The sequence below is a fragment of the Benincasa hispida genome, unplaced genomic scaffold, assembly GCF_027475165.1.
Source record: "Benincasa hispida cultivar pf3 unplaced genomic scaffold, pf3_genome.v1.1 HicScf765, whole genome shotgun sequence".
Lineage (NCBI taxonomy): Eukaryota > Viridiplantae > Streptophyta > Magnoliopsida > Cucurbitales > Cucurbitaceae > Benincasa > Benincasa hispida.
This window is the reverse complement of record NW_028326894.1, coordinates 11946-23259: the sequence shown is the minus strand read 5'-3', so window position 1 is coordinate 23259 and position 11314 is coordinate 11946. Positions and strand designations below refer to the sequence as shown.

Below are 11314 nucleotides of genomic sequence, written 5' to 3'. Positions count from 1 at the left end.
AGAGGTCGGATTCATTTTTAAAATTAACGAATGAACTTGAAACATTGTGTGAGTTGTCAGAACAGAACAATGTTTTGTCGGTTTAAAGGCATATTTTGAACAAAAACATGTTACCTTCTCTATTATTATGTAATACCAAGCTGTTTGGAATTGGCTGAGAGGCAGTTGTTGGTTTGTGTACTCATACAGACGGGCCTTTAGAGTTGAAAAGTCAGCCTTTTCCCACTGCTGAAGTCTTGAACTCGAGAATCAGCATCTTGATTCTTTCATTCCTGCTCTTTAGATCTCTGCTTTTCTATATATACATAGAAATTTGAACCCATTTTATTCAAATCAGTTGTTTCTCTCTTTTGTTCAACCTGATTTTTCCAGATTATTGATGAAATGGCTGCATTTAGAACTGCAAGCTTATTGTATTTCAAGAGTTCTTCATCTTCACTGTCGTCTTTCTATTCAACCAATTGCAGTGAAGGAGTTTGTAAAGCTACAATGAGTTCGAGTTCACCTATGTTTCAAGCCACTGCTGTGTCTCTCCCTAAGTTGCAAAGCAGAGGCTTGGTTGAGAAATTGGAGATGGGAAATGGGTTTAAGATTCCAACTTTTACTGATGCAGTTGCTGATACACATTTAAACAGTGGTGTTGCGAGTCGCTCGGATCCTGTCATGACTGCGAAGTTGTATGCTGTTATGGAGGCCATAGCTGATCGAGTGGAAATGCATCGAAATGTTGGGGAGCAACGTGACAATTGGAACCGACTCTTACTAACTTCCTTGAATGCAATTACTCTTGGAGCTGCAACGATGGTCGGATTGGCAGCTGCAGCCATGACCGGTGCACCAATCACGGCACTAAAGATGTCATCGATGTTGCTGTATTTAGCAGCCACTGGAATTTCGGTGGTGATGAACAAGTTGCAACCATCCCAACTAGCTGAAGAACAGAGAAACGCTGCAAGATTGTTCCAGCAGCTTCATTGTCAGCTTCAATCCAAACTCTCTGTGGGAGATCTTAACGACAACCAAGTAGAGGAAACAATGGAGAAAGTTTTGGCTTTGGATAGAGCATACCCTCTTCCTTTATTAGGATCCATGATTGAAAAATTTCCCACCACCGTGGAGCCTGCAACTTGGTGGCCTCAACAAAAGCAAATGCATAGACATAAAGAAGCAAGTACAAAACTCAATGAAAATGGCTGGGGTAGAATCCTAGAAGAAGAAATGAGAGAAATTGTTCGGGTACTAAAGAGAAAAGATCTGCAAGAATACTTGAGATTGAGCCAAAAGGCCCTGAAAATCAACAAGATTCTAGCAGTTTCCGGTCCATTGTTAACCTTGGTTGGAGCAATTGGGTCTGCTTTTGTAGGCTCTTGTTCAGGGGCTTGGCCTGCTTTGCTAGGAGCTGTTGCAGGATCTATGGCGAGTGTTGTGAATACAATGGAACATGGTGGACAAGTTGGAATGGTGTTTGAAATGTACAGGAGCAACGCAGGTTTCTTTAAGCTCATGGAAGAAACAATCGAATCAAATGTAAATTCGAGAGACGTTGGGAAAAGGGAGAATGGAGAAGTGTTTGAAATGAAGGTCGCTTTACAATTGGGGAGGAGTTTATCAGAACTCAAGCAATTGGCTTTATCAAACTCCAGCAGCAGCAGCAGCAGCAGCAGCAGAGAGGAATTGGGAGAGTTCGCAAGCAAGCTTTTCTAAGTTACTGTATTTCAAGTTGACTTGTAAATCAAGATGACACAAATATATTATTTGATTCATTTGTTTTCTATCTCCATCTCCAAATATACAGCCACTCTGTATATATTTATATCAGCAGAGATACTAAAAAAGCAACTATACAAGCTGTGTCTATAAAAGATGAAACAGTAGCAAGCATTTACAATCTTGGATTTTTCCCTTTTGCAGGGAAGCTCTAACCGCATTTAACACTTCCATAAATCCATGAACATAAACTAAAGTTAAAGGTTCGATTGAAACAAAAGATGGCTCATGTGTATAAACATTGAAGGCAACCGAACAAAGCCATCAAAGGAAGGTCTTCTTTATGCAGCCTCCGCAAATCCCACTCTCAGCTTGCCAGAATCAAAAACTGTATGGTAGCGGCCCATGAAGACATCTCCCAAGATCCTGTGGCCAATAAAAACAGATAATGAGACGGAACTATGCTTTGAATTATTCTGAAAGCAAAATAAATGGTTAAGACATATACCAGAGGGGTCCGCGAGGAGGAGGAACATCAAATGCTGTAAATCCACTGATGCACTGAGCTGCAGCACCCTCACCCACCTTGAGTATATACTGTTCACAATGCTCGCCATTTTAGAGGGTTGGTAAAAACTAGTGTAATATTGAGGAAACACTAAACAAGCATTATAATTTTTCCATGATCTCCGGTTTCAACATCTAAGAAGCTGTATGACCAAATGAAAATAGTTCTACGTCTGGAGAAAAAATTCTACGTCCAGCAACTATTTTCTCATTTTTATGGTATTTACCTCTTCTGGGGCAAGGTCAAAAACTTTGCCACCAATGGTGAAGGAAACACCAGGCATGGAAGAAAGGTTTCCACAGTCGACTGCTGATTGTCCCATTGGACTAGGCATACGATCACATAGCTGCAGGGGAGTTGATTAGTTGAGTCAAAGAACAAATATTCTAAAGGATCTGTAAAATTCTTAAAAGTATGAGATTCTATCCACCTCGTTGATGTAGTTTATTATGCGTTCTTTTGTTTGATTCTGACGAAGTTGATTTTGCATCCAGACAACTGTCATCTCACATACAGAGCACATAGCATCCCTTAGACCATCAGATGATTTACCAGCATTCTCATCTACGACACTCTCGATTCCCATACTACACGAACAACATAATTTCAGGGATCAGTAGATTCACCAAGTAAATATATGTGCGTGATTTCATATAGCAGGAACACTGTAATTTGTGGTACTACAGAAAATCATTTATTATGCCTTACCTAACTCCTCGAGTTCCATCAAAAGTACACAACTTAATTTGAGAACAGATCTTCTTCGGATCTGCCTGTTAGCATAAATGCTAGAGGTAAATAATCTATAGAAGGTATAAAGATTGGGAGCAGAGTATAAGACCAAAATGCTACGTTAAAAATTGAGAAGTTAAAAATGATAGGATTAACTTGCCTCAGATAAAAGCAAATCCATAATAGTTTGCCCATATTGTTGAACAACAGCCTTGCATTCCTGGCTCATGACTCCTTTAGCCCCAATGGCATGATTGATCATGGTTATAATAGTCTAAAAGAGAAAAGCAAACAATGGGAGTCAGTAGCCCATTTAACCCAACTGCAAAGTCCATCGCTGCAGTTTTGATCAATCATGGATACTTTTGCACCAAAGGCTAAAAGATCTTGATGTACAAGGGTGTGAAAATATATTTATACAGAGCACCAAATTAAAACCTGAAATCTTAGGTTAAAAAGCATCCAGAAGCATAAGACATTTTATTTTAATTAAAAAAAAAGGACTTTCAACTTATTGATTAAAAAAGTGTCATGCAACATGGTAATATATGTAAAGCCAGTGAAATTGCAGATTACAAGGAAAAGTTCAAGTCTATGTACGCACAGTTGGACCAGCCAAAAGTGAAGTTCCAGAATCTGCTATTGCTGAGCAACCACCTTCACAATATCCTGAATTAACAATTTTCTTTAGTCATAAGCACATAAATGCAGATTACAAATCATCCCATATTGCAGAAATAATAAAAAAGAGAGAAAGAAAATGAAAAACTATCTCCTTTCTTTTATATTCTATTAACTTTAGATGTATTATAATTAATAAGTGATTTGGAAACACACCAGTTGGTTCACCATCTATGAGAACATCGCCCATGTCAAACTACAAATCAGAAAGAAAAAGTTAAGCATGGTGAGTAAAAAACAAAACGAACAGGGATGTATGAGATGGTGACTTAGAAACCAACCTGCCAATAACCTTTCTGTGTGACAGGAACATAAATATGCTTGCCCTTATAATGCTTTGGGTCAACCCCACCAAACACAATTTCGCCTCCTTCCTCCTCCTCAGCGTTGCGATTGAGCCAAAAGGAAAAGACTGGTTCCTTAACAAGACCTTGTTCAACCATGTTATACCTGGAAAGAAAATTACAAACGACTCATTCAAGCTCTATGACCAAAGAGGAACCTTAAACAATAATCTGTAATGTTGGATAAACATATCCTACCATACTGGGACAGCATTACCAACTGCGATCTCTTGAAAACCAAGTCCCAACAAGCCATCAAACTTAGCCACCAGAAACGTAAGACTAGGTTCTCTGGTTGCTTCAATGAACAACTGAAAAAGACAACAACAATATGTAACAAATCATTGATATACCAACAATTTATTTGATATAAAAATAGTTAATGCCGGAAGTTACCTGATTCTTTACTACTAGGTCTCCAACTTTGACATTGTCATAACTAAAGAAACCAGAGACTGCTCCAGTGCCATATCGAATTGAAGCAGATGTCCCTGCACAATGTCCATATACCAAATTATTTTAGAATGAAAGTACAAACTACAAACATCCCCCCAGTTCAAAATAAGTACCGATAATTAAAATCCAATCTAGCACATGGAATTGGGGAAGTACCATTTTCCTTGTATGTACTTGAGCGGCTTGACTTGTATCTGGCATGGAAATGACAAGCCACCTACATAAAAAATAAAAATAAAAAAATAATAAAAAAAAAAAGGGTTGAGTGTGTGGCCCTTAATCGAACTGGTGCACTCCAAAAAAATATATCATTTCTTCAATGCGACAGATTCTTACAGAAAACAAGCACTTCGCAGAAGGCACCCACAGATTGGAGCTGCCCGTGTCAAAAATCACAGTGAACTTTTGTGGGGGTGTACCAATGGCAATCTCACCATAGTACTGAGCATCCAGGTAGTTCTTTAACGCAACGATATCAGTATCAGAAGATTCACCAAGACTACCATTGGGGTTATACTTCCTATAAGCAGCTTTCAAAATCTCTGCATCCTTGGATTCAAGGCGGGCAGCTAGCCGGTTCTCTGGGTCTAACTTAATCTTCTTTAGTCCAACTCTAAGCAAACCATCTTTCGATGCAGACGAGACAATATTAAATGAAACCAACAAGAATAAACACAAGAAAGCTGCTTGGGAGTGATACGAAGCCATTGGTAACCTATAAGTCCAAAGTGAAGTTGAGAAATCATGAAACTCATAGTCCCTTGATGATTATTGATAAGAAAACAAGCAGGAAACAAAACCATAGAACATTGAGATTTTCTTCCAGCTAAAAGTCAAGACTCATAGGGAGGGGATGAGAAAACAATAAGAATAGACCAGATAAATAACATTGGGATTCTTTGAAATTTCAAGAAGTAAAATAAATTATAAACATATCACTAAAAACCTGCTACAAATCAAGTTGGACGAGCCTTATTCTAATAGCTTTTAACATAAAAAAAAAAACACAGAACATAAATAAAGAAATGAAAAAACCTAATCAAACGAGCCCTAAACTATTGAATTGACTAATTACATTAAAAACAATGTTTCAAAATCAAGTTTCAGATGATGAACCTCTTAAATTGTTCTGGATTGAGGTTAAAAAATAAAAAACAAAAATATATCCAAAGAAGGTAGACCAGATTAATCGACCAAGTCTCCTACACAAAATTAAAGAGAAACCTTATAACGATAAAATCGTTTGGGACATTACACTCCTACGTCCTAACTAATGATTCAATCCAACAAAATCCAGGGAGCCTCAGGAGAAAAGAAAATTATGAACTATACGAAATTGCAGAACATAGGAAGAAAAAGAAACCTTGAAATGATACGGTCAAATGGCATAACAAACACAAACACAAACACATGCAAAAAAACCTTAAAAATCAAAACCTAAGAACATGATCAGCATCCGACAAATCACGATCATCGAAATGGTAATCGGATAACAATAAACCGAACAAGGGATAGACAAAAACAAAAAACAAAAAACAACGATCACATTATCAAAACAACAAACCACAAATCCCAATTCAAAAAAGTAAACAAATCCCAGTTACCGGATGAAGTAAACAACGAAGTCCAAATAACAAAACCAAGAACAAAATGTAAGAAAACAAAAAGAACCCACCAGAACAGGGATTTCAAACGAACGGGAAAATTAGAGAGTTGGTACGCGAATCTACGTCTTTATAGAACGAAAGAGGAATAGACGGAAGAAAGAAGCGAATGTAAACCGACCTGTCCACTCCAAAAATCAAAGCGGACCCAACTCATCAACCAACCGGTTCCGATTCAAGGGTTTGAAACAAAGGAAAGAGGATGGATTTCATCTGGGCCGTCCATTTTGGAAGGGGCAGAGTTGTCATTTTGTTGCCGGATTCCTGTAGAGTCGTCCACGCTTCGGACCGGAGGGTTTGAATACTCGGATCCCGAAGAAAAGCATTTTTCGCGGGTTGATAATCTACTGCAACCAGAACTAGACACACTACGGTGTTCCCGTTTAATATTGACCGTTGATCTTGCGATGAAGGGATCAGAGATTATGTGAATTAAAATAAATAGGAATTGTTACGTGTCCGAAAATAAGGCAATGTGTTGGTTAGTCGAGCGGCGACGTGCCTTAGGCTGACATGAAGGGGAATGGCTGAGGAGAATATTTATTGTGTGCTTCTTTGTGTATGGGAATCTATGGTGTGACCTTATAGCTAAGGTTGATATATTCTCATCAAACTTTAATAAATACAAATCTCCCTTTTTGACATTTGGTTTTGAAGACTTTTTAAGGTGAGAAGATAAATCACTTCTTTTATTCCTTTCTTTATTTACAAAATTCTATCTATTTTGAGCTTTAACTATTCTAAAAACAGCACATGTGCGGAAAAAAAAACCAAGAAAAACTTTTTAAATGGTTTTTTTTAATCATTTCATGCCTATACCATAATTTGCCATCAATTTTATATTCGGTTTATTATTATTATTTGTATGATATTGTTTAGGGTGAAATTATGATCAGGTCGTGTTTAAACCTAACATGAGACTCAAAGTCCAACTGTTAAGTAATTATCACAAGCAGAAACTAAAATAAGCATAACTTAACTGACAGATATTCAATTCCTTCTGCTCTCATCCCACATATTGTCAGGATATATATACACATTTATATTTATATACTAATTAGAAAAGAATCAACCTAGATTGTTCTATCTTGAATGGGTAAGTCCAAACCCATCGAATATAACCAAGGGCAAAAGGTTGAGCTTTAAAAACGAGCCTAAGGGAATTAAACCTTACATAGCGACCTTAGAGGTTGAGCCTTAACTAGGTTGATCCAAACCCTTAGGTTGAGGTGTGAGGGGGGAATCACGACCCCCCCCCCCCCCCTGAGCCTTAACTAGGTTGATCCAAACCCTTAGGTTGAGGTGTGAGGGGGGAATCACGAGGCATGAGGCTCGAACATGGTCCCATGTCGTCCATGAAAGCCCAAATCCAATCCCTGTACAAGGAAAAAAGATGCAAACGGTGTTGCACTCATATGTTAATGCAACCATTTCATTTTCTCCAATCTTTCTCTTATTGGCAAGAATATCCTTGAGAAACTTTACATAACTCGGCATCTGCACTAATGCTTCTATCAAGGGAATATTAATGTATAGCTATCGGAGAACGTCCAGAAACCTCTGAAATTGCTTGCAATCATCTTTCTTTTTCAACCTGGACGGCAAAGGTGGAGGATCCCGCCGTATTTCTTGTTCACTTAGCTGTCTAGTGAGGTCCTGTGCTTGTTGTGTTTCGTTGGCTGAAGGTTGCATCGATTGAGAATTCAAATCTTGAAGACTTTCATCCTTTGTAGGTGAACTTGCATGTGAATTGGTACTTTTTCCACTGTTAGTTAATTGGTCATCATCAACAGTCAAATCTACTGGTGTTGTTGCCGCATTTGGTGCTTTTGGCATAATAGGGGCTGTTGTTTTGCCACTTCTCAATGTCACTACATGACATTGTTTTTTACCCCACTGCCCCTTTGTTCCTAAATTGCCGTGACGCGTACCAGGCATTGTCCTCTTTAATTCCCTCGCAAGCTGATTTATCTATTCTTCTAATTCTTTAAGGGAATCAGCTTGCGATTGTTTCAATGCCTCACTCTTTTCAATGTAATGTTTTAACGATGTCTCCAGAGTCGAGGTGCTGCACGAGGTATCATATAAGAATGGTTGGTCATAGGGTGGTATACCTTGAGAATTACCTGAGTTACAGTCCAAAGTAATGAAGTTGCCTCTACCCTCTTGATAACTGTTATGATAAAAACTCTGACTCCCCTGGTTGTGATTCTCGTCCCAACTAGAAGTTGGGTGATCCCACCAACCAAGGTTATAGATGTTGCCAAACGATTCATCTTAGACAGAATATACGGGTTGTTGATTCCATGGGCAGGCTTCTACTGGATGTCCTTCTCCACATTGGATGCAATTCATTGTGGCCACGTGAGTCACCGCATTAACTTGCGCTGATCCTTGAGAGAGAGTTCTTTGTTGTTTAGCCACCATCTGGAGGAGTGAGGTCATTGTGGTCATTTGATCGACCAGTGCGCTCATTGTGTTTGTTGACACATCAGCACTTTCTACTCTCTCTTGTTCCCGACCTCTTACCTCGAGGCCGGTATCAACCCACTCATCAGAATGTCGTGAGATGCGGTCCAATATGTTCTTTGCTTCTGTATATGATTTATTCATTAATCCCTCTTCTACAGAGGCATTGGCAACTGCTTGCGTTGATTGGTCTAAGCCATTGTAAAAGGTTTCCATCAAAATACTATTGGGAATCTCGATGTATGAACAACTTTTCACTAACTACCGGAATCGCACCCAGGCAATGCTCAAGGTTTCGTAACCCTTTTGTTCGAAATTCAAAACGTCCCTCCTTCTCTTTGCGTTGACAGACGAAGGAAAGAATCTATTCATGAACCTATCAACCAACTGCTCCCATTCATTAATTTCATCTGGTCTAATGCTTGATACCACCTCTTGGCTTCATCCCATAATGTGTATGGGAATAGATATAGCTTAAGCCCTTCTTGAGTTACACCAGGCATGGAGAATGCACTGCACATGTCTACAAAATTTGTTAGATGAGCATGTGGGTCTTCTCCTTGAAATCCTCCAAATTGTCTCACATTCTGAATCATCTGCAGCATAATAGGTTTCATCTCAAAGCTTACATTCCCTTCAACCATAGGTCTTGAAATCCCTGGATCTATAGAATCTGGCACCGCATAATCCCTCATAGGGATATTATAGTCAGCAGCAAGAAAAATTGGATCTTGCGCTGGTAAATTTCCCATTTGGTTTCCTGTCGGTGCCATATCTTCATTAGCCATACTTTTTCACCAATTACTTTGGCCCTAATGAACTCTTGCGTGAATAGTACTCTTGATCTCTGGTCCGCTTAGAGTCACTAGATCACTCCAGCACTCACAAGCTGTCAGACTACTCTTCGTGTTCAATAGCTAGTAAAAAGAGATTTGTCTTCCAGAATATCAAAAACACACTCAAACAATAAATGTTAACCAATCCCTGGCAACAACACCATAAACTTGTAATGCAAATATTGATCTTTAAGAATGCGTTGATACATATGGGATACTTCTAGATATGCATTAATTATGAATGTTCTTGTAGTATGCCTTGCGTTGAGACAAGTTTCCTTACGTTGGAACCAAGTGTAATTCCACCGCAAGTTTCTCGATGTGATCCGAGGTCGAACACAAAGACTGTTTGAGGTTATTGTGGTATGTACGTCGTATATGCGACCAGGTTTTTTAATCTTGAAAGAGTGTTTTGTACAAGTATATAAAATTTGCGGTAAAGTAAAAGAAAGCCGTAAAATGCGATAATAAAATAAGTACAGTAAACCTAAGCTAGATGATACAAGATAGAAGCTTCATAATACAAGATGCTGGGGTTCAGGCTGGCTGTGAAGGTTATGCAAAGAACATGGAAGGCGACGGCAAGTCTTATGTACAAACAGAAAGAGAAAGATAACTAATATAAACAGTGCAAGTTTCTTAATTGCGTCGAAGTTATAAGTACGGTTCTGCTTTTCTTTTGGTGTACACCTCTCAGTGATCGATCATGCTTCCACATGTCTGTGGTGAATTAGAGGCGAACATAATGAATGCAAGGTTGTTTCCATGTCTGGAAGTACTACTCGCTTTAGTTAATGCATTCTTCTAACCTTCTCTCAATAGATTAGAATGGCATCTTCACTTCTGCTCTCACAGGTGAAGATGTCGTCTAGCATGCTTTAGCTAAACGCATTTATCTCTTGAACACAAGTTAGGTACTCATTTAATTCATATTAACTACCAGGGGATTAAGAAGACATCATGGAGAAAGTGATTAACGGATGAACGGAAATAGACAAAAAATGGAATATGAAAGCAATCGAAACATTTAATAGGTCTATTAAGCGTTTGATACATGGTTTGTGAATGAAGAGATAAAGAATGTGAAATACAATGATGAAAAGAGATAGAACAGATACAAACAAGTGCCAACGTCTTGGCACCGATTTGGTAGAGATCTGCTTGCCGGATTGGATGGATCAGATGGATGGATGAGCTTCCCTCTCAGGCTTGCTCAATCAGTAGCAGGGTTCTCAGCACAGAGCTTCTCGGCGGGTATTCGGCAGAATAGAACTAAGACTCACCTTTCGGCCTTGTCTCGTCTTCTTCCCAAATTTCTTCAATTAAACACTCAACTCAGCCTTTCCTCTCAATACTTTAGTAGCACTTAGCCCTGTATCCAGTAGCCTTTGTTTTCTTTGAAATCTATGGGGTATTTATAGGTAAGGATCTTTGACTCCGGCCTTGTGGTCCCCACTTGTTGTTATAGAAATTTCAAAGATGGAGGGATATTATTCCTTCTGTTATGCAATCAGACAGTCAATTCTGCACAACCGTTAATTGTACACGTGTCTCAATTCTCCCCTCTTGCATTGCTCAGCTGCCTCTTTCGATTGTGAGTTCGCATGCGGTGTTGTTTTTATTACCACATGCAGTTGAAAGTCAGCTCTAGATCGATTGTCGCATTGCGCCGTCATTGCATTAATCATCTCTTTAGTGTTGATTGACGGGCACAATGTGACAGAGATGCGTTGATCAGTTCTTTTTGATCCTTGAGCGCAAGCGATGACTCGGTCTCCTGCAAAACAGAGTAAAATCTCCTTTTCTTCCATCTTAAAGATGTTAGTGGATGTGATTGTGATAATTTATAATTATTGT

At 38.9% G+C, this 11314-nt stretch overlaps 1 protein-coding gene and 1 pseudogene across 4 annotated transcripts; one reads left to right on the top strand and one right to left on the bottom strand.

Moving 5' to 3' along the window:
* Window position 1: 1 nt before the first annotated feature.
* LOC120083184 (putative F-box protein At4g22030 pseudogene) lies at window positions 2–1772 on the top strand (annotated as a pseudogene). The gene has a single exon (XR_016527238.1). The product of XR_016527238.1 is annotated as a putative F-box protein At4g22030 pseudogene (transcript).
* Window positions 1739–6665, bottom strand: LOC120083183 (aspartic proteinase). Of its 3 annotated transcripts, none has more exons than XM_090310221.1 (14): window positions 6274–6665; window positions 4825–5203; window positions 4645–4705; window positions 4429–4523; window positions 4231–4343; window positions 3970–4138; window positions 3845–3884; window positions 3612–3676; window positions 3164–3281; window positions 2984–3044; window positions 2706–2862; window positions 2502–2621; window positions 2216–2304; window positions 1739–2133 (listed from the first exon to the last, which is right to left on the bottom strand). In XM_090310221.1, exons 2-14 carry the CDS (start codon window positions 5194–5196, stop codon window positions 2049–2051), a joined length of 1545 nt encoding a protein of 514 aa, XP_090166347.1. In that variant the 5' UTR covers window positions 5197–5203; window positions 6274–6665; the 3' UTR covers window positions 1739–2048. The 3 variants fall into 3 exon arrangements, with proteins under 3 accessions (XP_090166347.1, XP_090166346.1, XP_090166348.1); XM_090310220.1 differs by having other exon boundaries at window positions 6164–6332; XM_090310222.1 differs by lacking the exon at window positions 6274–6665 and adding an exon at window positions 6093–6190.
* Window positions 6666–11314: the final 4649 nt, after the last annotated feature.

Coding starts and splice junctions, on each gene's coding strand:
- LOC120083183 (XM_090310221.1), bottom strand. CDS start 5,196: ATGGCTTCGTATCACTCCCAAGCAGCTTTCTTGTGTTTATTCTTGTTG. Junction 4,524..4,644: donor AAGTACATACAAGGAAAATG/GTACTTCCCCAA, acceptor GACATTGTGCAG/GGACATCTGCTTCAATTCGA. Junction 2,305..2,501: donor TTGACCTTGCCCCAGAAGAG/GTAAATACCATA, acceptor CATTGTGAACAG/TATATACTCAAGGTGGGTGA.